This window comes from Leptopilina heterotoma, unplaced genomic scaffold (genome assembly GCF_015476425.1).
Source record: "Leptopilina heterotoma isolate Lh14 unplaced genomic scaffold, ASM1547642v1 Lhet_81, whole genome shotgun sequence".
In the NCBI taxonomy this organism is placed as follows: domain Eukaryota; kingdom Metazoa; phylum Arthropoda; class Insecta; order Hymenoptera; family Figitidae; genus Leptopilina; species Leptopilina heterotoma.
Genome location: NW_025111185.1, coordinates 2,472,232 through 2,500,112, shown reverse-complemented (window position 1 = coordinate 2,500,112; position 27,881 = coordinate 2,472,232). Strand labels below are relative to the sequence as shown.

At 23.7% G+C, this 27,881-nt stretch overlaps 1 protein-coding gene across 8 annotated transcripts in view; it reads right to left on the bottom strand.

The window, feature by feature from the left end:
* Positions 1 to 100: 100 nt before the first annotated feature.
* The window catches only part of LOC122511167 (RIMS-binding protein 2), a 61,577-nt gene continuing 33,796 nt past the window's right edge, over positions 101 to 27,881 (bottom strand). For 5 of the 8 annotated variants that reach the window (XM_043626251.1, XM_043626250.1, XM_043626246.1 and 2 more), the window contains 11 exons: positions 26,670 to 27,247; positions 26,443 to 26,569; positions 21,884 to 22,092; positions 19,064 to 19,468; positions 15,610 to 16,114; positions 12,510 to 12,710; positions 12,185 to 12,393; positions 9,562 to 9,813; positions 9,111 to 9,369; positions 4,248 to 4,492; positions 101 to 865 (listed from right to left, as the gene is read on the bottom strand). In XM_043626251.1, the coding sequence (XP_043482186.1) occupies positions 350 to 865; positions 4,248 to 4,492; positions 9,111 to 9,369; positions 9,562 to 9,813; positions 12,185 to 12,393; positions 12,510 to 12,710; positions 15,610 to 16,114; positions 19,064 to 19,468; positions 21,884 to 22,092; positions 26,443 to 26,569; positions 26,670 to 27,247 (3,506 nt within the window). In that variant the 3' untranslated portion in view covers positions 101 to 349. The remainder of the gene's footprint in view (positions 866 to 4,247; positions 4,493 to 9,110; positions 9,370 to 9,561; positions 9,814 to 12,184; positions 12,394 to 12,509; positions 12,711 to 15,609; positions 16,115 to 19,063; positions 19,469 to 21,883; positions 22,093 to 26,442; positions 26,570 to 26,669; positions 27,248 to 27,881) is intronic. The other 3 variants (XM_043626248.1, XM_043626247.1, XM_043626252.1) reach the window with 2 other exon arrangements.

Sequence of the window (27,881 nt, the reverse complement as noted above, 5' to 3'; positions counted from 1 at the left end):
GTGGCAACCCTGTACATACATTATTATCAAAACAGCAGCGTCGGCGGCAGTAGCAGCAGCAGCAACAACATTGTGGCGGAAAAAAATTCATCATTGTGAATAATTTTCTTTTTTTATAATATATATTTATATATGTATAATAATTTTATTTTTTTATAGTCTATACAGTCTCCTCTCTTCGTCTATACATTGTCCAGGAACGAGATATGTGAAATTCGTTTTTCGGTCACATACCGATGGACCTTCGAAAACGATTATTTTTTTTGGTAATAATTTTTTTTTTCTCTTACTCCAAACTCAAGAAACAGAGAGACAACACATTTTTTGGAAATAAAATCCAGACAAAGACTCACTTGCCTAAACCGAATTTCATAAAGATGAGTTCTTTTCCTTTCGAGAGAATATCACCGCCAGCGCTTGCTCCTGCCATTTCGGTGAATTTTTGCATGAGATTCGGTCCGGCGGCTTGTTGTTGTTGCTGTTGTTGTTGTTGCGATTGTTGTTGCTGTGGCAATTGTTGCGTCGATTGCGCAGTTGGTATAACAGCGGGAATTCCACGAATTGGTTTATTTTGACCCTGAGGACCCTGTAACGATGGGCCTTGATTTTGTTGGTATTGTTGCTGTTTTTGTTGCTGCTGCTGTTGCTGTTGTTGAAATTGTGGATTCTGTTGACCAAAGCCTTGCTGCTGGTAGCCTTGCGGTTGCTGTTGCTGATAGCCCTGATTCTGTTGATTCTGTTGCATTTGCTGTTGATAGGGTTGATTTCCCGGCTGAACCTGTTGTTGCTGGAGATGCGGCGAACCCTGAAGACCACCCGGCATGTTACTACCAACGACCCGATTGCCCACGCCTCTCCCCCTCCCCTGAAAAATATCAAGTTCTCTTAGTTTCTTCTTTTAATTAAAAACCATTTTTATTCATTCGTCAGGTTCGATAGTTTACATTTATTTACTTTCGAATTTCCCGATGAATCGAATTTTATTCCGGATTAAATTAATTTTTATTAAACTTCCTTAATTTTTAATTCAATTTGCAATTTAATTCTTATTATTTTCAATTTCTACTTAAATAAATTTTTCGACTTATTTTTATCCACAAATTCGTTTTACTCGTCGAAAAATAAATTTTTCTCCATTTGCAAATGTTGAAATATCTTTTCGAAATTTTTATTAACAAAAATATTTGCACTTTCTCATGTGATGCGAATCTAAAAAGACAGTTTAGAAAAAAAATTATTTCCTCAAGAGAAAATTAATTTTTACTCAAAAATAAAATACTTTTTCGATCGTTACTCAAAACTCTAGTTTGTAAACATTTTTTTTGAAAATACAGACTCAACATGCAGAGAAAAAAAACAAATAATAAAATAAAATAAAATTCTTCCCAAAAATTCCATTATTTTCAAAAATATTAAAATTCCCAGCAAGATTTCAATAATTTTCCAGAATTTCAAATAAAATTCATTACAAAAATTAAATTATTTCGAAAAATAATAAAATTTGTTGCAAAAATTCAATTATTTTAAAAAGTTTTAACAAAAATTCTTGACAGGAATTCAATTATTTTGACAAATAATAAAATTCAATTACTTTTCAAAAATAATGAAATTCTTAGAAAAAATTCAATTATTTTTAAGAATTATAATAAAATTCTTGACCAAAATTCAATTATTTTTATAAATAATAAAATTCTTCGAAAGAATTTAATTATTTTCAAAAACAATTAAGTACTTAGGAAAAGTTCAATTATTTTCAAAAATATTAAAATTCCTAGCTAGTATGCAATTATTTTCCAGAATTTCCAATAAAATTCATTAAAAAAATTTAATTATTTTCATTAATAATAAAATTCTTCGCAAAAATTAAATTTTTTTTAAAAGTTTTAACAAAATTCTTGACCGAAATTCACTTATTTTTGACAAATAATAAAATTCATTACAAAAATTCAATTACTTTTCAAAAATAATAAAATGCTTTGCAAAAATTCAATTATTTTAAAAAGTTTTAACAAAATTCTTGACAGGAATTCAATTATTTTCAAAAATAATGAAATTCTTAGCAAAAATTCAATTATTTTCAAGAATAATGAAATTCTTAGCAAAAATTCAATTATTTTTAAAAATATTAAAATTCCTAGCAAGAATTGAATTATTTTTCAGAATAAATATTTCAAATATTTCAAATAAAATTCATTTTCAAAAATTCAATTATTTTCATAAATAATAAAATTTTTGGCAAAAATCCAATTATTTTCAAAAATAATTAAATTCTTCGAAACAATTCAAATTATTTGAAATATTTCAACAAAATATGTCCCGTTATGTTTCTTAAAATAAATAAATAAAATTGTTCCCAAAAATTTAATTATTTTCATAAATAATAAATTCTTAAATATTCTTTGGAAGAATTTAATTATTCTTATAATTAGTAAGATTCTTTGCAGGAATTCTGTTATTTTAAAAAAATTTTATTAAAATTATTCGAAAAAATTCAATTATTTTTAAAAATTTTAACTGAAATTCTTTTTTAAATCAATTCTTGTTACATAATAAAAAATTGTTTGTAAAATTTTATTATTTTTCAAATTTCATTAATTTTTGTTGAATAAATATCTAAATATTTATTGATATTTATATTTATTTGTCCACTAAGAATTAAAATACGTATTTCTTTACTTTCGATTTTCCCGTCGAATAAAATTTTATTCCGAATTAAATTAATGTTCACCCATTGGGATTTTTATTAGTCTTATTATTTTCAATTTCTACTTAAAAAAATTTTTCGACTAATTTTTATATACAAATTCGTTTTATTCGTCGAAAAAACATTTTTCTCCATTTGCAAATGTAGAAATATCTTTTCGAAATTTTTATTAACAAAAATATTTGCATTTTCTCGTGTGATGCGAATCTAAAAAGAAAGTTTACAAAAAAAAATTACTTCTTGCAAGAGAAAGTTAGGTACTTTTTTCTCAAAAATAAAAATAAAATAATTTTTCGGTCGTTACTCGAAACTCCAGTTTATAAACATTTTTTTGAAAATGCAGACTCAACATGCAGAGAAAAAAAATTAATCAAAAATATAGCGTTTATCGTCTAAATATTTCAAATTATCAATTTGCCTATTATTGTACAAACTAAAGAAAAAAAAGTAACGAATGGAATATTTTCCAATTGTTTTCCATATAAAGAAAAATAATTATTTTTCAGAAATATTTTTTTCCGGGAACTTATTTACTAATATCGATGTAGTCTTTTTTTTGCGCCTATCGATCGGTTTATTTTCTAGTTACGGAAACTACAGTTTTTCATTAATAATTATTTTTTCTATTTTTACAAAAATAATATGTTAGTGTTTGCGTGACATACGGCAGTGAGATTATCCACAAAAAAACAGACATTTTCAAAGCGAAAAGCGAATATATGTGAGAATGTAACAAAAGTGAAGAGAAGCCTTAAAAACTTTTCAAAGTTCAAAAATTAATTTCCAATCATTTTTGGGAAATTCTAATTTCGCCTGCGATTAAATTATAATCCGATTCAGTACCGAAAATTTATATTGAAAAAAGTAAATACTAAACAAATACGGAAAGTAAATACTAAAAAAATACAGGAAAATAAATACTAAAAAAATACAAAAACGATTTTTAGAAATTAAATACAAAAAAAAATTGATAAAAAAATTAAATACCAAAAATACTAAATTTGTCTAGAATAGAACGAATGCTTTCTAATTTCTATGAACTCTTAGATAGTCAAAATGATTGCGTAGCGAAAAAAAAAATTGTAGGCATTGAAAAAAAGCGTCGAAAAGTCACAAAGCAGCCAGAGATTATGCAACATGCGGTCCTAAAACATCATTTTGACTACGAAAGAGTTCTTCGGTTTACTGTTTTTTATTAATAAATTCGTTACTTGTTAAAAATTCCCTAGAGCTATAATTAGCAAAAATTTATCAACTAAAAAGTAGCAGTACTATACTAAAATGACAAATATCTAAAAAAAATCTTCAACTTTACCAAAAAAAAAAAAATAAATAAATAATTAATACAAAAAAGTGGTGAAAATTCTATTATAAATAATAAAAATAATATCTACACCCTATTAATAAACTTGGTAAATTCTTTAATTCTTTTTCGAAAGACCGGAAAATCGATGATAAAAAAAATGCAAATTTCTGTATGTCGGTCCGTTTGGTTTAATATTTTTTCCTTTCTTTTTTTCTTTTTTGGGACAAGTGCACTCACCTGTTGTTGAAGATGGGGTGGCATGGTACCTTGCTGATGGGCATTATGTACACCCATGGGTCCATGTTGATTTGACGTGGTTACAGTCGTGTAGCTGTGGTGATTCGCTTGTTGGTACGCTAGATGCGGTGGATTGTTTTGTTGATATTGTAGTTGATGTTGTTGGTTGTTCATTAGTGGTTGTTGTTGTAGTTGTCTAGAGTCTAAGTGACAGACAGGGACAGACACAGGCACAATGCAGGCATCTAGCAACAGAGAAGAGAACAGAACCGTGTTGTCATTCATGGCTCATTTTCTCCCGCGCAATTTGCTTCTACCGTACTTGAAAAATTTCTCCCGAAAACAAAATTATTTCCAAAAATATTTTTTTCTTTAATTTTCGTCAATTAATTTCTCCCCGAAAAATAGAATTACCGAAAAATTCTTTTTTTTTACTCATCATTAATTAATTTCTCCCACAAAAAAATAATTTCCGAAAATTTTTAATCATCATCAATTAATTTCTCCGGAAAAAAAGTTTCCACAATTTTTAATCATCAATTTCTTGTTTCAATTTCAGTAAAAAATTTATCAACCCAGTTTTCCTGGGGATATCAAATTGAGGCAAAAAACGTGTCAAAAGTGTTGCGAAGCAACATTTTTGATTCGTTTCTTGTCTCAATTTGATATCCTCAGAAAAACTATGAAAATCCAATTTGAAAATTAGAATTAAAATTGAATTTGAATTTAAATTTGAATTTAAGTTTGAATTTGAAATTGAAATTGAAATTGAAATTATCGAAAACAGAAATCAATTTCTTTGAATAAACTAAATTTACTTTTAGTCATTTCGTTTAATTTAATTCGCAAAAAACAAACAATTTTTGAAAAAAAAAGAAATTGGTTGTGAAGGAATTTATAATCAGTACGGTCGAAGCTATTTGCGCATTAGAAAAAATTCTTATTGTTAAAAAAAGAATCGCGTGTAATTTTTTTTTGTTTTGCAAATTTTTGACGATTGAAAAAGTATAAAAATGTGAATAATTATTATTATCATTGTTATTATTGTAAATGGCCAGCATGACAACACGACACGAACGACAATCATGTGACACGACGACCATCGACCAGTTCAGGCACACAGAGACAAATATTGTCGGAATATATAGAAATAAGAGAAAGAGAGAGAATATACACATTGTCATTATTATACAGCAACGTGATCGTAGTATATAATCAGTCGATAAAGAAATATAATGAGTATGTATAATTTATAATATATATTGTATATGATATAATATAGTGTATAATACATTATTGTCGGAAATTATACAAAACTCCTCTTTTTCAAGTAGGTAATTAAAAATTCAATTATTTTTAAAAATAATGAAATTCTTAGCAATAATTCAATTATTTTTTTAAATAATTAAATTCTTAGCAAAAGTTCAATTATTTTCCAGTATTTTAACAAAATTCTTCACAAAAATTCAATTATTTTCTTAAATAATAAAATTCTCCTCTGAAATTCAATTATTTAAAAAAGTTTTAATAAAATTCTACACAAGAATTCAATTACTTTTAAGAATTTCAAATAAAATTCACCACAAAAATTCAATTATTTTCATAAATAATAATATTCTTCCCAAAAATTAAATTATTTTCAAAAATATTAAAATTATTTAGCAAGAATTTTAAATAAAATTCATAACAAAAATTCAATTAGCTTCATAAATAATTAAATTGTTCGCAAAATTTTTAATTATTTTCAAGTATTTCATAAAATTCTTCAAAAAAATTCAAAACATAAATAATAAATTCTTAAATATTCTTTGGAAGAATTTAATTGTTTTTATAAGCAGTGAAATTTCTCGCAGAAATTCTATTATTTTTTTAAATTATTTAATAAAATCTATATTAATAATCGTTGTATTCCGGTAATCTGTTCGCAGTTTGAAGTTAGTTGTTTGCTTTTGTGTTTAACTTTTTAAAAACTTTTGTTTTGAAATATTTTCAATTTTAAAATTAGTGTATTGAAAATCATTGAATTCTTGCAAAGAATTTTATCAAAAAATTTGAAGAGAATAATTGAATTCTTCGAAGAATTTTACTTTTTTCGAAAATAATTGAATTCTTGCGAAGAATTTTATTAAAATTTTTACTAATCGTAATTAAATTCTTTTGAAGAATTTCTTAAAATTTTTTCAAAATAATGAAGTTTCTTTAATCAGTTTAATTAAAAATTTTGAAAGCAATTGAATTTTATCAAAATTGTATTGAAAATAATTGAATTAATGAGAAGAATTTTAATATTAATAAAAATAATTATTTAATTCTTGCAAAGAATTTTACTATTTCTAAAAATAATTGAATTTGTTTCAAAGAATGTATTAAAATTTTAGGAAATAAATGAATTGTATGTAAATATTTGAAAATAATTAAATTCTTTCTAAGAATTCTATTAAAATTGTTTTGAAAACAATTGAATTTCTGCAAAGAATTTTAATATTTTTAAAAATAGTTAAATTATTTCGAAGAATTTATTACAATTTTAGAAAATAATTGAATTCCTGCAAATAATTTTACTATTTATAAAAATAATTTAATTCTTGCGAAGAATTTTACTATTTATAAAAATAATTAAAATGTTTCGAAGAATTTATTAAAATTTTAGGAAATAATTGAATTGTTTTGAAGAATTTTATAGAAATATTTGAAAATAATTAAATTCTTTCGCGAAATTCAATTGAAGTTGTTTCGAAAATAATTGAATTTCTGTAAAGAATTTTATAAAAATTAAGTATATTCAAAATAATTGAATTCATTAGAAGAAATTTATTCGTTTTTTAAAATAATTGAATTCTTTCAATTTTTTAAACGAATATATTTAAAAATTGCATAGAAATTTTAGAGAAATTTTTTTAAATAATTAAATTCTTTCGTGTAATTTTATTTAAATTAGATTAAAAATAATTTAATTCCTACAAAGAATTTTAGTATTTTTAAAAATAGTTGAATTATTTCGAAGAATTTATTAAAATTTTTAAAAATAATTGAATTTTATAGAAAAATATTTTTTATTTGAATTGTTTTGAAAATAATTGAATTCTTGCAAATAATTTTACTATTAAAAATAATTGAATTCTTCCGAAGAATTGTACTACTTATAAAAATAATTGAATTGTTTCGAAAGATTTATTAAAGATTTTAGAAAATAATTGAATTTATTCGAAATGTATTGAAATTTTTTTTTAATGAATTGAATTCTTACGAGGACTTCAATTAAAATTGTTTTGAAAATAATTGAATTCCTGCAAATAGTTTTGCTAATTATAAAAATAATTGAATTCAAATATATATTTGGAAATAAAAATTTTTTTAATTTGCATAACAATAATAAATTGAATATCACGTCCCGCGCTCTAGCGCGCGTAACATTTGCTAGTTATTCGAATAAATTCAATTATTTCTTAAAAATCCAGTTATAACGCTTCTAATATTGAATTATTTTCGAAAATTTTAATTCTTTTTTAAATTAATTCTCATTTGAATTCAACGATAATTAAATTATGTTAATAGAAAAATTTTTGTAAAATTTAATTATTTACCAAATTTTTAGTTACAATTCTTGAAAAAATACAATAATATTTAAGAATAATTTTTTAAAGTGAGAAAATAAAATTCTTTGAAATATAAAATTAATTTTAGTGAAATTGGAAAAAGACAGAGAATTAAAAAGGAGTTTCCGTACAATTCCGAGCGTTAATGTTTATAATATATATTATATATATTTATATAAAATAAATTTTTATGTATATATATATATATATAGACAGAGAAAATAGGACAGATGTAGAGAAGTAATGGAGCCAGTAAGTGCTCGGAGAGAGAGAGAACAAATATATGTATATACTTAATAGAATACATTGAAAGCAGCTTGGTGTTCATTGCATTTTGTCGTGTGTTCCTATATGCCAGGCTCTTGCCCTTTGCCAACATTTCAATTTTTTTTTGTTCACCTAAATCCCTATACTGAATTTTATTAATGAGTCGAACTCGTGCGTACATGTAAATATTATTTCTTTGTGTTGGGAAAATTTTTAGTTTACTTTCATTCTTTGGCTATTTAATTTATTTTCTTTACATTTAATAATTTTGTTATCCACTCAACAATGTTTATTTAAATAATTCTTTTATCTACTTAATAATTAATTTTAAATCGTTCATTTTATATCATTCATTTAAATTTTAACATATTTGAGAACGTTGTTTAAAATTGTTTGAAATTCGTCATTATTTGAAGTAGTAAAAAAATTTTTATCAAAGGTGCAGACACTCTAGTAAAAAATTTGTCACACACACACACAGTGCAATGCAAAAAATCGCGAAGCAATGTCTCGTCCCGGGAATTCAATAATGTTGGCAAGGTTTTTATTTTTCCTTTCTTTTTTTACTCAAGTGATGTAAATTTTTGTGTAAATATTCGTGATTATAATATACAAGTACTTTTGTACGTTTTCCTGTGACCCATCTGCCTGTCGTCTGGCACATCGAGTCTCGTGTCTTGTATTGCTTGCCGTCTACTTTTTATAACCTTTAGTCGCACTGATAATTTAATAACTAATTAATAAATTAAAAGCATATTAATTAATAATAAGTAAAAAATATAGTAATTTATAAATCAAAAATATTAATATATCTTTGATTTATTAATTAATAATAATTTATTATTTATTGAATTTAATATTTAAAATTTTGTATTTTTTAGTTTATTTTGTGATTTTTGCAAATATCAGTGCGAGTAAAGTTTTAAAAACAACGCCGCGGCATCCGGCGTTAAGAGACAGAAATAATTGAAGAGGATTATTGAAAAAAAAAATTCTCTACCTTTATTACGTCGATGACCTGGAGGTGGGGGTTCTCGTGGGGGAGGAGGAGGACCTCTTGCACCAGGCCCTTGGCCTTGGCCTGGAGGTCTTCTGCTCCCTTGGCCTTGCGGCCCTGGAGTTTGATTACAAGCCTCTGTCAAAAAGTTACTTGGTACAAGACCACGAACTCCATTCAATTCACCCATGTAAAAACCATCGGGATCCATGTCTCCATAAACAATAATTTCATTTCCAGTTTGAAATGACAGTTCTACTTGCTGCAATTTTTCATTTCAATTATTTATTATTATTATTTTTCATTTCATTTATTAAAAATATAGACATGTTTTATATGAGATTATATATTTATATTTATTAAAGAGAAATAAAAAAAAAGTAAAAAAAAAAAAGAAAATATATATTTATATGAGAAAAATTAATAATATACTGAAAAAATAGAATTTACTTACTTCGGCGTCGACATTGGGCGACAACTCCTGAGGATCGTAATCGTAAAGAGCGATCATTCTCTTGGACGTCACATTCGAATAAATGTCGCCCCATCTGTCGCCGGGTACTTGTCCTCTTCTTCCTTGCTGACCTTGAACCTGTCCACCTTGATTTTGATCCTTCATTTCCTCGACCATATTGTGCGGTACAAATCCTCGTCTTCCGCGACACTCGCCCCAGTAGAAACCGTCTGGATCCTTCTCGCCAATAACCTATCAATTTTTTCTATTTTTACTTCGTAAATCGAAAATTATTATACGGATTCCTAAATAATTAAATATACACTCAAATTTATTTTATTTTAATTTAATTTCTTTTCATAAATTAGTTAGAATATTATTGTAATAAATTAAATTAAATTTATTAAAATAGAAAAAAGAAAAGGTAGAGAAAGAAATAGAAAACGACAGATTAAGGAAAAATTAAATCTAGCAATTATTTTCAAAAATTCTCTTTAATTCAATGATTTTCAATATTTACTGTTTTAATAAAATTTTCCAAAAGAATTCAATTATTTCAACGATATTTTGATAAAACTCGACGTAAACATTTCATTATTTTAAAAAATAATTCTCATAAATAATCAAATTATCACAGGAATTCAATTATTGTGATCAATTTTCGACAATTTCAACAGAATTGGTTAAGAAAATGCAAATATTTTCAATAGTAACAAAATTCTGCGCAGTAATTCAATTATTTTTGAAAGTTTTAACAAAATTCTTCACAGCAATTTAATTCTTTTCAAAAATAATAAATTACTTCGCAAGAATTCAATCATTTTCAAGAATAATGAAATTCTTAGCAAAAATTCAATCATTTTTACGAATTTTAATCAAATTCTAACCAACAATTCAATTATTCTAATAAATAATAAAATTCTTCTCAAAAAATTCAATTTTTTAAAAAAATAATTAAATTCTTAGCAAAAGAAAAATTATGTTATTTAATAAAATTTTTCACAGAAATTCAATTATTTTCATGGATAATAAAACTTATGTCAGAATTTCAATAATTTTGAAATTTTCATAACTATTAATTAATTTCTTTTAAACAACTTAATTTCATTGAAAAATAATCAAATGCTTCCCAAGAATTCAATTATTTTCAAAAATATTTAAATTCTTAGCAAGAATTCAATTATTTTTAAAAATAATAAAATTCTTATCAATAATTCAATTATTTTCTTAAATAATTAAACTCTTAGCAAAAGTTCAATTGTTTTCAAGTATTTAAAAAAAAATTCTTTACAAAAATTCAATTACTTTCTCAAATAATAAAATTAATCACAAAAATTCCATTATTTTAAATAATATTAAAATTGCTAATATAAAAATTCAATTATTTTCAAGAAATTCAGCTAACATTACCCACAAAAATTCAATTATTTTCCAGAATTTCAAATAAAATTACCCACAAAAATACAATTATTTTCATAAATAATAATATTCTTTCCAAAAATTCAAATTTAATTAAATTCTTAGTAATCGAATTCTGCGCAGTAATTCAATTATTTTTAAAAGTTTTAACAAAATTCTTCACAGTAATTTCATTCTTTTCAAAAATAATAAATTTCTTCGCAAGAATTCAATTATTTTCATAAATAATAATATTTTTTGCAATAATTCAATTCTTAGCAAAAGAACAATTATGTTATTTAATCAAATTTTTCACAGAAATTCAATTATTTTTATAAATAGTAAAATTCTATTTAGAAATTCAATTATTTTCAAAACTAATAAAACTCATGGCAGAATTTTAATAGTTTAAAATTTTTTTAAACTTTTAATTAATTTCTTTTAAACAATTCAATTTCTTTCAAAAATAATCAAATGCTTTCCAAGAATTCAATTATTTCAAAAAATAATGAAATTCTTAGCATCAGGTCAATAATTTTCGTAAATAATAAAATTTTTCACAAGAATTCAATTACATTTGAAAATAATAAAATTCTTTGCAAAAATTCAATTATTTAAAAATGTTTAATATAATTTTAATTGAATTCCTCTTGAAAAATGTAATTATTCTTTATTTTAAGAAACATTTATTGACTCAATAAATTATTCAATTTTTGTATTTAAATAATTGAATTCTCGTAGAATTTTCTAATAAAAATTGATTTAAAATTGAATACCAGTTAAAATTTTAGATTATAATCGGAATTTTATTATATTTTGTAAAATTGAATTGTAAACAAATAGATTTATTAAAAATAATTGATTTAAAGAATAATTTTAGTTAACATTTCTAGAAAATAATAATTGAATTGAAATGATGAAAATAATTTTGAAGGAGTTACTGTAAAAATATTCTTATAATATAAAATAATGATTTTATCACACGGTGGTCTTTAAATTATTATAAAACATGAAGAAATATTCTTAAAAGTTACTTAATTTCAAAAAAGTTTGAACTAAAAATTTTCAAAAATCTTAATTAAGAGTAGAGGAAAAAATAGAAGGAAACCAAAAAAGGGAAATGAAAATCTAATGAGAAAAAGGAAAGAAAAAGGAAAAGAAAAAAAATAAAAGACTGAAATAAGGAAAAATTAAAAAAATAGGAAAATATTTTTGATGGACGAACCTTAATACTATCGCCCTCATTAAATCGCAATTCCTCTTCGCAAGCGTCAGGATTGGGTGACATGGTAGTTGGATCATAATCGTAGAGAGCAATAAACCATCTTGTCCTCATATTGGCTTGTTGAGCGCCACCAGGTTGATGATGAGACACACCTTGAGCTTGTGCTCCTCTTCCCCGATGCATCTGTCCTCTTCCCCTTTGACTCGCAACTGAAAATTATCTCTTCACTGTTACACCGAACTCGATCGACTTTTAAATAATGAAATCTAATTTACCTGTTTGATCTTGAAATGAAGTAAAATTTAAGTAGCGAAATATAATTTACCTGTCTGATCGTAATATGGATCTTGCGATCTCATTGTTGAAGCTGTTTTAGTTGATCGATGAACTTCTGGTGTTCTCGGTGCATAAGGATCGCCGCGATAACCGTAGCGTTGTCCTTGCACCATTCCTCTACCCCTTCTTGTTGGATCGTCCTCTTCACTATAATTCTCACTAGCCGAGTCTTTTGTAATTTCCGGAATTCCTAAAAAACACGGCAAAAATGTTTAAAAAACGAATTTATTATTTTTTTAAAATAATGTTTTTTTTATTTCTTTTCTCTCCTCTATTTACATTCCTCCTATTTTCTTTTGCTTTACTTTCTTTAAACAATTGTTTAGTATTCAAAACAGGGACCGAAACGAAAGTTTAGATCGTTTTAGTTAGTAAGATTCAAAGCAAAAATAATTTAGTTTCGGATCGATACGAAACTAAATTGAACGTAAATTTGGAATCAGAAGTAATTATAATTCTTGCCTAAAAATTTATGAATATAATTTAATTGCTTCGAAGAATTATAATCCCATTTTCAAAAATATTACAATTTTTTCGAGGAATTTAATTAAAATTGCATTGAAGATAATTATTGAAATTGTATTATGAAAATAATTAAATTCCGACGGATTTTTTATTATTTTAGAAAATCTTTGAATTCTTGTAAAGAATTTTATTATATTTATAAAAATAAACTGAATTAATGTGATGAATTTTTTAAATAAATTTTGAAAATAATTGAATTCTTGCTAAAAATGTTTTTATTTACGGAAAATAATTAAATTTTTTCTAAGAATTTTATTACGTATGAAAATAATTGTATTCCTGTAAAGAATTTTATTATAATTTTAAAAAATAATTGAATTTCTTTAGAGAATATTATTATTTACGAAAATAATGGAATTTTTGTTAACAATTTTATTATTTTTGAAAATATTTGAATTCTTGTGAAAAATTTTATTATTTTTTAAAGTAGGTAATTGAATTGTTTCCAAGAATTTTATTAAAAATTAAAAAAATAATATATTTTCTTCGGAGAATTGTATTAATTACAAAAATAATGGAATTTTTTTTGAAATATTTTTGTATCTATATTAAATTTTTTCCAGAAATTTAATAAAAATAATTGAATTCTTGAGATAGACTTTAATCAATTTTTTTAAAAATATTTGAATTTTTGTGAAGAATTTAATGAAAAGTTTTGAAAATTATTGAATTTTTGGAAAGAATTTTGTTATTTATTACAATAGTTGAATTCTTGCAAAGAATTTTATTATTTACGAAAATAATTGAATTCTTGCAAAGAATTTTATTATTTACGAAAATAATTGAACTTCTGCTGAGAATTTAATTATTTATAGAAATAATTGGATTTTTATGAAGAATTTTGCTATTTATTAAAATAATTGAATTATTGTGAAGAATTTTATTCAAATTCTTTAAAATAATTGAATTCTTGCGAAGAATTTTATATTTTACGAAAATAATTTAATTCTTGCTAAGAATTTCATTATTTTCAAATGTAATTGAATTCTTGTGAAGAATTTTATTATTTTCGAAAATTATTGAACTATGTAATGCGAAGAATTTCATTATTTTTGAAAATAATTGTATTCTTGTGAAGAATTTTATTATAATTTTAAAAAATAATTGAATTCATTCGGAGAATCTTATTATTTACGAAAATATTGGAATTTTTGTTAACAATTTTATTGTTTTAAAAAATAATTGAATTCTTGTAAAAAATTAAATTATTTTTAAAGTAGGTAATTGAATTGTTTCCAAGAATTTTATTAAAAGTTTGGAAAATAATTGAATTTCTGCAGAGGATTGTATTAATTACGAAAATAATGAGATTTTTTTTGAAATTTTTTGTATAATAAATTCTTTCCAGGAATTTAATAAAAATAATTAAATTCTTGAGCTGGACTTTAATCAATTTTTTTTACATATATTTGAATTTTTGTGAAGAATTTAATGAAAAGTTTTGAAAATAATTGAATTTTTGGAAAGAATATTATTATTTATGAAAATAATTGTATTTTTGTGGGTAATTTTATTTTAAATTCTTTAAAAAAATTGAATTCTTGATAAGAATTTAATTAAATTTGAAAATAATTGAATTTTTAGAAAAAATATTATTATTTATGAAAATAATTGTATTTTTGTGGGTAATTTTATTTAAAATTCTGGAAAATAATTGAATTTTTGTGGGTAATGTTAGCTGAATTTCTTGAAAATAATTGAATTTTTATACTAGCAATTTTAATATTATTTAAAATAATTGAATTTTTGTGATTAATTTTATTATTTTTTGTGAAAGTAATTGAATTTTGTTAAAATACTTGAAAATAATTAAACTTTTGCTAAGAGTTTAATTATTTAAGAAAATAATTGAATTATTGATAAAAATTTCATTATTTTTAAAAACAATTGAATTCTTGCTAAGAATTTAAATATTTTTGAAAATAATTGAATTCTTGGAAAGCATTTGATTATTTTTTAAAGAAATTGAATTGATTTATAGAAATTTAAAGTTAATTTAAAAATAGTTAATTTAAAGTTTTGAAAACTTAAAAATTATGTTCTTTCGATGAAACTCAATTAAAATTGTACCTATTGATAATAATTAAATTCCAAAATATTTGAATTGTTTCCAAAAATTTTATTTGAACTCTTCATAAATAGTAAAACTCTTTTCAGGAATTTATTAAAAATTGTATTGAAAATAATTGAATATCAGGAAAAATTAATAAAATTTTTAAAAATAATTGTATTCTATCGAAAAATTCTTTTAAAATTGTATTGAAAGTAATTAAATTCCTGTGGAGTTTTTTTTTAATTATTTTTAGAAAATAATTGAGTAGTTTTTATGAATTTAATCAACATTTTTAGTTTCGTGTCGACTTGGAAACTAAATAAAAAAAAGTGAATTTGAAAAAGCAAAACTATATTTATTTTCGTACGAGTCAAAAATAATTTTCTTTTCTTACGAATCGACACGAAAGTAAATTCAGTTTTGGATTGATACGAAACTAATTAGTTTTCGTTTCGCAGCATCGGACCCTGACAGAAAAAAAGAAAAGAAATAAACACCAATAAATTCTCACCCATTTGTGAAATACTTTGTCCAGGATAAATTTCCTTGTCGGAGAGATTTTCATCAGTTTCAATGATGACCTGTCCATGAGCGTCCACCCTCGTGTTGTGCCTTCTCATGTGGGGTGGAATTTGTGAATTTGGATAACGTTGAGCGATTCCCACCATTCTATGCGGATCGTCTATTGTGACTCCCGGTTGCTGTTGCGTTTGATCCATCATATGAGGTGCATGCTGAAGATGAGCAGGCCCACCACGCAATACACTGCATGGAATTGCAGTTGCGCAACTATCGCCCGACTGGCTCTCTCGACTTTTGGTTCTGACCGTAATGTGTTTTGGATTTAAGCCCATTAATTTGTGAATGTCAACGAGAGCGTGGTCACCAGTAGGACTGTCAACATCAGTGACCTTCTTCCCGTCGGCGTAAACCGCGTAACCGGTGACGGCCGAACCGTTTAGGGCAACAGGCTGCCAGGTCACTAGCAAAGTGCCGTCCTGCGGTCCAGCCTCCACCTGCAACACGTGATAAACAATAAATTAATTAGACCGGATAGTCAGTGCAAGTGCAATTCAAATGTGTTCAAAATAATTTGTCTTTTTAATTACTTTTTAATTAGATTTTAATTACTTTTTTCTAAAATGTGCAATATTTTTAGGTGCGTGTGGGGATATTTTCTAAATGTATCATAAATGAGCAATTCCAAGTGAAACGATCTAGTAAAAATTTTTATTATTTGCGGGATTGGCTTGAAATTCCGGTAAATTGTAGTTATTTATTTAAGTAATAAAATTCAAGAATATTAACTCTTTTCAAAAATTAATTGTCTAATATTATGCGGATTGCAGTTAGGATTTATTTTTCAATTTTTGCAAAAACTACTTTTTTCAATTTTTTATCATTTTGACTGGAAAGCAGAATTTTTTCCAATCTGTATTCAATAGTCTTTCTATTCCGGATGTTTGCTCTCAATAAAAAGTTAATTATTTTTCTTTTTTAAATATTTTTCGTATTTTTTCTTTTTAAATGTTTTGAATTTCAAAATTAATTAAATTCTCGTTTTTTTTAAGATTGAATAACAACCAAAATTAATAAAACGAAATTGTTTTGAATTAACAATCATAAATTAATTTCTAAATTAAGTTTACCTTTTAAAACATAAAAAGAGTTACATATTTACAAAGTTCTTTTAAAGTGACTAATTTTTATTAAAGTTAAATAAGCAGGTTTTTTAAAATTTTATTTTAAAAGAAAAAAATGGATTTTCTTTCTTTTCATATTTTGTTCTACTTAGAGTTAAAAAACTAATTCTAAAAATTTGATATCACGTTTTGTTTTAATTACTTCAAAATTTTACAAATTCGGAGCCAGAGAAGAAATTTTGTGATGCTACTTTTGCAAGAACAGTATTTGGAAATTATTTTATTTTCCATAATTTTGCAACAACAAGTTAACTTAAAAAAAAACTTTAAAAGGTAGCTAACGTTTTTATTAAAATAATATTACAATTTTTGCAAATGTTATAATTTAGATTTAGGTACTTTGAAAAAAATTTATTGAAATAAAATTAAATTTATTTAAAAAAAATTGAACTCTTGCAGAGAATTTTATTATTTATGAAAATAACTGACATGTTTTGAAAAATTTTACAAAAATTAAAAATAAAAATAAATGTTAAAAGCATTTAATTTACACTTTTGAAAATTTGAAAATTAAATTCTTTCCAGGAATTTAAATCAAACTCTATTTAAAATATGTCAATAAATTTCTGCAAAGAATTTCATTATTTTTGAAAAAATTGAATTCTTGATAAAAATATTCTTAAAACTAAAAAAAAATTAAACTCATGCTAACATTCTACAAATATCTTTGAAAAATATTGAACACAAGAAATTTTTTTGAAAATAATAGAACTTTTGCTAAGAATTTAATTATTTATTAAACTAATTGAATTCTTGTAAAGAGTTTATTAAAATTTTTGAAAATAATTAAATTTCTTCTAAGAATTTTTAAAAAATTATTGAAAATAATTGAATTGTTTGGAAGAATATTTTATTTATGGAAATAATCGAATTCTTGATAAGAATTTCATTTAAATTATTAACAATAATTGAATTTTTGTGAAGAACTTCATTAAAATTATTTTAAAAAATTTAATTCTTGTAAAGAATTTAATTATTTATAAAGATAATTTCATTTTTGCGAAGAATTTAATATAATTGAATTTCTGTGGAGAACTTTATTATTTATATGTAAAAATAATTAAATTCTTTCCAAGAGTTTATGAAAATCATTGAATTTTTAAAAATAATTTTGATAAAATATTTGAAAATAATTCAACTTCCACTAAAATTTGAATTATTTATAAAAATAATTAAATTTTTGCAAAGAATTTTATTATATATGAAAATAATTGAATTCTTGCTCAGAATTTGATTAAATTTTCAAAAATATTTAAATTCTTGCAAAGAATTTTATTGTTTATGAAAATAATTGAATTTTTGCAAATAATTTTATTATTTAAGAAAATGATTGATTTTTTATAAATTAAAATATTTAAATATTTAAAAATAATTCAACTTTCACTATTTGAATTATTCATAAAAATAATTATATTTTTGCGAAGAATTTAATTATTTATGAAAATAATTGAATTTTTGTGAAGAATTTTATTATCTCAGAAAATAATTGAATCTTTATAAACAATTTTGTTAAAATACTTGATAATGATTCAACTGCTGCGAAAAATTGAATTATTTATAAAAATAATTGAATTTATGTGATAAATTTTATTATTTACGAAAATAATTGAATTCCTGTAAAAAATTTTCGAAAATAATTGAATTCTTGCTAAGAATTTTATTAATTTTTTGAAAATATTAAAATTTTTGCAAAGAATTTAATTATTTATGAAAATAATAGAATTTTTGCAAAGTATTTTATTATCTGAAAAAAAATTGAATCTTTATAAACAATTTTGTTAAAATACTTGATAATGATTCAACTGTTGCGAAAAATTGAATTATTTTTAAAAATAATTGAATTTATGTGATAAATTTTATTATTTACGAAAATAATTGAATTCCTGTAAAAAATTTATTATTTATTAAAATAATTGAAATTTTGCTGAGAATTTAATTATTTTTGAAAGTAATTGAATTTTTGCGAAGAATTTAATAATTTTTAAAAATATTTTAACTTTTTTTGAAGAATTTTCTTAAAATTCTTGAAAATAATTGAATTCTTGCTAAGAATGTCAGTATAGCTTGAAAATAATTGAACTCTTGATACGAATTTTATTATTTTTGAAAATATTTGAATTTTTGTGAAGAATGTTAAATAAGTTTACGTAGAATTGCTCAAATCCAAATTTCTTGTGCTTTAAATAATTTAAATGTAATTTAATAGAAATTTGCATTGATAATAAAAATATAAATTTATATTATGCAAGCATTGCTTCTAACCTGGATATCGACCGGAGGATCCGGAAGTCCTTTGGGCAAAGTTTTAAAATGAACGTGGCAGGCCTGATTATTGGCATGCTGAGCGTTTTGATCCTCAAAATGTGTGGCTCTGAGATTCTTTGCTTTGACGGTGACTCGATAAATTGTCGATGGCGCTAAACCAGTGATGGTGTGACGATAAACTCCCGGTTTCACGGTTCTCACCTCAACATTATTAACGCAAACGACATGTTGATGATTACTGTTACTCGGCAGCCATGAAATCACAGCACTCGTTGCTGTCACATTCGATGCCTTCACAGCAGTCGGACCCATTGCCACATCCTTTCCAATCACCATTGTGCACGCAGCATCCCTAGATGTTCTTCGTGAATGTGTCACCGAGCGAACACTTATTCTATGAGGCTATTCACCAAAATAAATTCAAATCAAAATTATTAATTTCACTCACAATAAATCGAGTACAATAAAAACCTAATAAATCAAAAATATATTAACAAATATAGAAAATTTTATCAGGAAGCAATTTATTAATTTTTTATTGAACTTTTCTTTCTGTACAATATTTCAGGCATCACAGTACCTTTTTTCCGCAAGAAAGTTGGAGAATTTTTTTCCTCAAAAAGGGAACAAAAATTTATTTGTTTATACAATTTTTTAAAAATGATTCGATTTTAATCAGAGTTGCCACAAAAATTTAATTGTTTTTCCCTGACTTTTTCCTGATTTCCAGACAAATTTTTTACTTTTTCCCTAAAGAATATTCTGCGATTCACTCTAAAAATGATTAGATACTCAAAAAAATGTTCTATTACATTTATTTACGAATTTCTTTAACTGTAAAATTATATGAAAACAGCTATAACTTCATTTTTTTTTAAATATTTGATCATTATCATTTTTCCATAGAAATTAAGATTTTCAAAACATTCAAATTCAAATCTTTTTCGAAATTCAACAGTTTATAATAATTAAAGATGACCGAGTGATAAGATCATTATTTTCTACTATAAGAAATATTTTTACTGTAACTTCTTCAAAATTATTTTCACTATTTTAATTCAATTATTATTTTCTAGAATTTTTAACTAAAATTCTTCTTTAAATCAATTATTTACATTAATTAAAAAAAAATTCTGACAATTTTTTTTACAATTCAATTTTACAAAATTTTATCGATTATTCAAAAATTCTTCAATTAAATATATATTTGAAAACAAAAACTTCGAATAATTTCAATTAAACTTTTTGAAAAAAATTAATTCTACAGAATTATTAGTTAAAAATATGAAAATTTCAGATTTTCAAATATTTCAATTTGAAACTTTTTCAAAATTCAATTATTTCTAAAAATCAACGCTATAATGCATTTAATATTCAATTATTATGTAACATTTTAACTGAAATTCATTTAAATAAATTTCTATTAGAAAATTCTACGAGGATTCAATTATTTAAATATAAAAATAAATAATTTATATTGAATAAATAATTGAATGTTTCTGCGATGAGTTTTTTATTTATGAAAATAATTGAATTATTGCGAAGAAATTTTAAAAAATGTGTAAATAGAATTCCTGTGAAATTATTTTATTAATTATTTAAATAATTGAACGTTTGCGTAGAAATTTAATAAAAAATTTTTTTAAATAATTGAATTCTTTTGGAAAATTTAATTAAAATAGTAGATACTACATATCATTGAATTTAGGAAAATTTTTTGCAAATTATTAAAATTTTTGAAAATAATTGAATTTCGAAAAAGAATTTTATTATTTATAAAGAGAATTGAAATTTTGACGAGAATTTCTTTAAATTTTTTAATATAATTTAATTTTTGAGAAGAAATTTAATAAAATTTTTTTTTAAAAATTGTATTCTTATGGAAAATTTTATTAAAATAGTAGATATTGAATATTATTGAATTTAGGAAAATTTTTTGCAAATAATTGAATTTTTGCCAAGAATTTTATTAAAATTTTTGAAAATAATTGAATTTCGAAAAAGAATTTTATTGTTTATAAAAAGAATTGAAATTTTGACGAGAATTTAAAAAAATTTTTTAATATAATTGAATTTCTGCGAAGAATTTTATTACTTTTGAAAATAATTGAATTTTTGCAATTATTTGAAACTTCTCCAAAATTAAAATTTTTTGTTAGTTAGTGTTTTTAACTAAAATTCCTCGTTAATTTTTTTATTTTTAATAATTATATAAATATATATCTATATTAAAAAATGTAACTAATTTTAGAATAATTTAAATTTTTAAATTTTTGCAGAAATTCAAGTTCTTTAGAATTTCTAATTAAATTCATTCCAAATTCCAAATTTTTTAAATTTTGAAATTAAAATCTTTTGAAGTTCATTTATTTATGAAAATTGTAAACACAACTATTTTAAAATTCAATTAATTTTGAAATGTAGAAATAAAATTTTATTTGTTATTCATTAAATAATTTCTAAGTTATAATTTTATGATAGTTCTTCAAGAATTAAGTTATTTAAAAAGAAATTATTGTCAGAAATGGAAAAAATTGAAGGTTTTGTATTGGAATTTTTGTTTGTTTTTTTAGAAAAAACTATTAATAATAATATTTTAATTATTTGTGATGCCTGATATTTTGATCTTTTTTCATGCAGAAAATTTAGGAGAATGAGAAATTAAAAAGAAATTACAAAGTGAGTGAAAACTCAAGTGTACTTTGCATATAAAGTGCAAATTTAGGAATTTAGGTAAATAAATTCTTAAAAAAAATTTTTTTTTAATAAAAATATATAGAGTATTTGAAATAGAAGTGATGGTTCGTATCTACGAACCCTGGTTGAGTCGACTCCTTCAACGAGTGCCCTGGTCCTCTCAGTGGCCTTCACCGTGACTTTGAGTACACCATCCACGTAGACATGGTACGATTCCAATTGATGTGGATTTTCCGGTGCCGTCCAGCCAATTAGAACACTCTTGTTTAGTTGACGCTCGAGTGTGAGATGTTGAGGCGCCGGAACTAGGTCCGAAAACAGGTAGACTTCTTCAGGAGGAAAAAGACAAGACAAGCCTAGCTGTAGCTAAAAATTGCACTAGGGTATCTATTTCTCTCTAAAGCGAGCCTAATTCCATTGAATTAAAAAATTCTCCGCTTTTATTATCCGACACGAAACGCCCCGACGATATACTTACTGATATTTGCCAATATTAATTTACTTTTCACACAGGGTTGCCACGCTTTTGCTCATTTCAAATTCCCTGACTATTAAATAAATATTAAAAAACGCAATTTTTCCAGGTTTTTCAAAATACCTTTATATTTTACACAAATTAAATAACTAATCAATTTTTACAAATAAATGCGACTTTTATATATAATATACTGTATTCTGCAATTTATCTATTACTCAGAGTTGCCATAAAAATTGAATTTTGTTTTTCCGTGACTTTTCCCTGATTTTCAAGACAAAATTTCGACTTTTATCTTAATCCTGAAGAATATTCTGATTTACTCACAAAATGATTAGATAAAATGTTCTATTAGTACATTTATTTATGTTTACGAATTTCCTTAACTGTTAAATTATTCGAAAACATTAATAATTACATTTTTAAATAAATATTTAATCATTATTAATTTTCCATAGAAATTAAAATTCTTCAAAAGATTCCAATTCAATCCTTTTTTAAATTTAACAATTTAGAAGAATATTATTATAAAACATGAAAAAATTGATAAAATCATTATTTTATATTATAAAATTATTGTTACTGTGTAACTTCTTTAACAATTATTTTCATCATTTCGATTCAATTATTAATTTCAAGAATTTTTAACTAAAAATCTTCTTTAAATCAAATTCTTTTAATAATTTTTGAAAAAGTTCATCGAGAATTTTTAAACTCTTTTGTTTACAATACAATTTTACGAAATTCTTGTTAAAAGTGCTATTATTTACGAAAATAATTAAATTCTTGTAAAGAATTTTAACAATATTTTTTAAATAATTGAATTCCTGCGAATAATTTTATTATTCATTCAAATTTATAAAAATAATTGAATTCTTGTCAAAAATTGTATTATTTATATAAATAAAACACTGGGTTACAAAAAAATGGTCATGTCGTGTTTATTTAAAATTTACTGTGTTTATTGAAAGTTTAGGTGTCACAGAATAAGAATATACCAGAAAAACTTTTTTTCATTCGGTCATTCCCTTAAAAAACGAGTTTAAAGTTTCAAAAAACCGTATTTTTAGCACTTTTTGAGGCAGCGTAACAAGAAAACGCAACATGATAAAAATCTCTACAAAAGCTTAAATAAAAGCTTAAACCTTCAACTTTAAGGCTCAGAACTGAAAAGTACTTAAATAAGCACTGAAAACCTGCAGTCACTATCTGAAATTATCAAAAAAGCTGGGTTAGGTAGCACTTGGTAAAAATCGATTTCCCTAACCGGATTCGGTTGAAAATTGTTACTTTAGGTTTTTTGAGGTTTCTAATGACGAATTGGAACTTAGATTTAAAAATTTCAAAATGGCGGATTTAATTTTTTAAAATTATCAACGCAAATTTTGAAAAATTGAGTGAATTCATTATTTTTAGTCCGCCATTTTGAAATTTTTAAATCTAAGTTCCAATTCGTCATTAGAAATCTCAAAAAACCTCAAGTAACAAGTTGCAACCGAATCCGGTTAGGGAAATCGATTTTTACCAATTGCTTCCTGTTCTAGCTTTTTTGACAATTTCAGGTAGCGACTGCTTGATTAAGGAGGTTTTCATTGATTATTTAAGTACTTTTCAGTTCTGAGCCTTAAAGTTGAAGGTTTAAGCTTTTATTTAAGCTCTTGTAGAGATTTTTATCATGTTGCGTTTTCTTGTTACGCTGCCTCAAAAAGTGCTAAAATACGGTTTTTTGACAATTTAAACTCGTTTTTTAAGGGAATGACCGAATGAAAAAATGTTTTACTGGTATATTCTTATTCAGTGACACCTAAACTTTGAATAAACACAGGAAACTTTGAATAAACACGATATGACCATTTTTTTGTAACCCAGTGAATTCAATTTTTGTGAAGAATTATATTATTTACAAAAATAATTGAAATTTTGGCAAGAATTTTATTAATAAAATCATAAAATAAATTTTACGAAATTTTGAGTTTATTTGACATTTTACAATTAAATTTATACTTAAACTTTATCAAAAAAATTAATTCTACCTAATTGTTAGTAAAGTATAAAAAATTTAAATTTTTTAAATATTTAATTTGAAACCTTTTCAAATTTCAATTATTTCTAAAAATTCATCTTACAATGCTTTTAATATTCAATGATAATCTAAAATTTCAACTGAAATTCAATTTTAAATGAATATTTACTAGAAAATTCTACGCAAATTTAATTATTTAAATACAAAAATAAATATTTCACTACATAATTGAATGTTTCATAAAATTAAATTCTCATAAAGAATTTTATCAACAAAAGTTTTAAATAATTGAATCCTCTTGACAAAATTTTAAGAATTTCATTTTTCGAGGAATTTGTTTAAAGTTGTAATAAAAATAATTGAATCTCTTCAAAAAATGTTATTATTTATTAATATAATTGAATTTCGGAATAGAATTTTATTATTTATAAAGAGATAATTGAAATATTGACGAGAATTTTTGTAAATTGTTGAACATAATAGAATTTCTGCGAAGAATTTTAATACTTTTGACAATAATTGAATCCTTAAGATGAATTTTATTCCGAAATTTCTATTTCTATTCCGAAATTCAATTATATTAATAAATAATAACATTTTTTAAAGAGATTCAATTATTTTGCTTCCTCATAAAGGAAGCCTTATAGTGATGTCGATTTCCGAATTTTTTAGAACCAATTATTTTTACAAATTTTCAAGTGTAGTATATATAATTCGTCGAGAGGAACAAATGTCCGGATGTATGTGTGTGTGTGTGTGTGTGTGTGTGTATGTCACCGATTCTTGTGGACAAATTTTCTCTTACACGTCTTGACGGATTTTGATAAAATTTTGTAGGTGTATTACGGTCACGAATACCAAAAATCAGACAAAAGGATTTTCAAAAATATCTAAAAAAAAAATTTTTTTTCAACAATTTTTTAATTTTTGAAAAAATTTATTTTTGGAATTTTTGAAATAACTTTTTTCTATATTAAAATTTTTATTAATTCTTGTCAAAATTGCATTCCTGACATAAAAACGAATCGATTCATGTATATAAAGTATATATTTTATCAAAATTTATAGAATTAATAAATATTTTAAATTTTCACAAAAAATTGAAATTTTGTATTTTTTGACATTTTATCTTAACACTTTAAAATAATTATTCTAAAATAAAAAATTAAACAATTGGTATATATTATATTGAGGAAGCTTAATGATCATGAAATGAACAACTTGTTTATTACAACTTATGAAATTTTATTGAAATAGTAAACATTGAAAGTAATTAAATTTCTACGAAGAATTTGATTAAAAATATTTTGAAAAAATTGAATTCCAAAAAAAGAATTTTATTATTTATGAAAATAGCTTAATTATTGCGAAGAAATTTATAAAAAAATTTTAAATAACTGAATTTTTTTCTAAAAATTTTTATTAAAATAGTAGATATTGAAAATCATTGAATTGAGGAATATTTTTGGAAATAATTGAAATTTTGCCAAGAATTTTATTAAAATTTTTAAAAATAATTGAATTTCTGAGAAGAATTTTACTTCTTTCGAAAATAATTGAATTTTTGCAACAAAACAATTTTCCAGGATTTCAATAAAAATTCCCCGACATTTTCAGGTTTTTTCAAGGTTTATAAAATTCCCTAAAAATTTCCAGGTTTTCCATGTTTCTGGGTTGCGTGGCAACCCTGTCACATTACTTCTCTCTTTCCTAAATTTGTTTAACTGAAAATTCTAAATTTCTATTTAAAAAAAAATGTCAAATTTCTAACTCACTAAATTCTAAAGTTTGTCTCTTCTATAAAAATAATTTTTGATTTCTATTCTTTAATAATTTTTAATTTCTATTCTTTTTGGACTAAATTCAAACTAAATTTGGAGTTTTTAACATCTAATAGCAATTTCTATTCCCTCCCGAGAAGCCAATAAAGGAAAGCGAATTTGCAAAAGGAAAGCTTTCTTGAACAAGGGAAGCATGCGAATTCTACTTGAAACTGCAAATTATTGATGATTTTTCTTTTCCTTTATCATGCAATTATTGAAATTGGTGTTAAAAGAAGATATTTTTTATCTGATATTTTCTTTTTGTGATTAAATAAGCAGAAATATAAATTCCATAGGAGACCTTGTGGCATGTAAAGTAAAAGCTTAGAAAAAAAACTTGACATATTATTCAACTGACCTGGAGGTTCTTGTTCATCTTCCTCGGCAATATTGTCAAGTTCAGCGTAAGCCGATAGTTCAGCTTGACGACTGCGGTTGCCTTCCTCAAGAGCTGCTAATTCGAGATCAATATCCTGCAAATAACACTGAGAAACAAATTCGATAATTAATTTTTAATCACTCAGGAAATTTTTTAAATTAACTTAAAAAAACTTGAAATTGATTAATTTGAAAAATTAACCATACCTGTGGAATATTAGTGGAAACTGAATCATCAACGTCCCTCAATCCAAGAACAGCCTGATGAAATTCAAGTAAATCATCGCCGACAAGTTTCTGTACAAAATTTGCCGGCACAAGACCCCTTCGGCCGTCTAAAGTTTCAGCGTCGAGGAAACCATCGTCATCTGGTTGACTCCAAACCAAAAGATAATCACCACCTTGAACTGGAAGTTCAGCTTCTGGATTTTCATTGGGTGAATGCTGAAATGGCTCGTAAGTAAACCTCGCAATGTAAACGTAGCATCTCCCTTTTCCCGGTATATCCAACATATCGACTTGTCCCTCGGCTACAATTGGCTCATTTGCCAATCTATCGAGAGGATTCGTGAGAATGCTGGTTGGAATTTTGGGCATTTGCCTTTGGCCAAGATAATGATGACTCGCTGTTCCAGCAACTGTCGGTGATGTTGATCGTAAACTCTGTTTAATTTGATGAATTATTGCTTGCTGTTGAAGTTGATTTGCTTGTGATTGAGCAGAAAGTTGTTGCATTGCGTGAAGCGGATCGCCGATAGCTTGCAATAAGCCGCCGGATGATGATCCTAAATTAGGAAATTACTATTAAGTATTAAACAGATAATGGAAATAATAATTTGTATTAATTTTCAATTCATATTGGAAATATTTAATTTAATTATTTTTCAATTGGAAAAAGAAAAGAAGAAATCAGTTTGAATGTAAAGAAATCAGTTTATTAGACTTACCAGCATAAAATTTTTTTATTCTTTAATATCAACATCACATTTTTAATAATTTAAGATTCAAAATTGAAAAAATTAACGTATGTATTAACAAACTAACTAACTCATTAATTCTAATTTACTATTTTCAAAAATTTTCATTAAATTCTTTGAAAAAATTCAAACATTTTCAAAAAAATTATTAAACTCCATCTCAAGAATACAATTATTTTTATGAAATTTCTAGAAAAAATTTAATTTTTAACAATTTCAACAAAATACTTTACAAAAATTGAAATATTTTTATAAGTAGTACAATTCTCTGCATAAATTAAATTATTTTAAAAAAGTTTTAATAAACTTCTTCACAAGAATTCAATTATTTTTAAAAATATTGAAATTCTTAGCAAAAGAATTAAATAATTTTAGTAAATAATAAAATTCTTCGTAAGAATTCAATTATTTTTAAACATAATGAATTTCTTATCAAGAATTT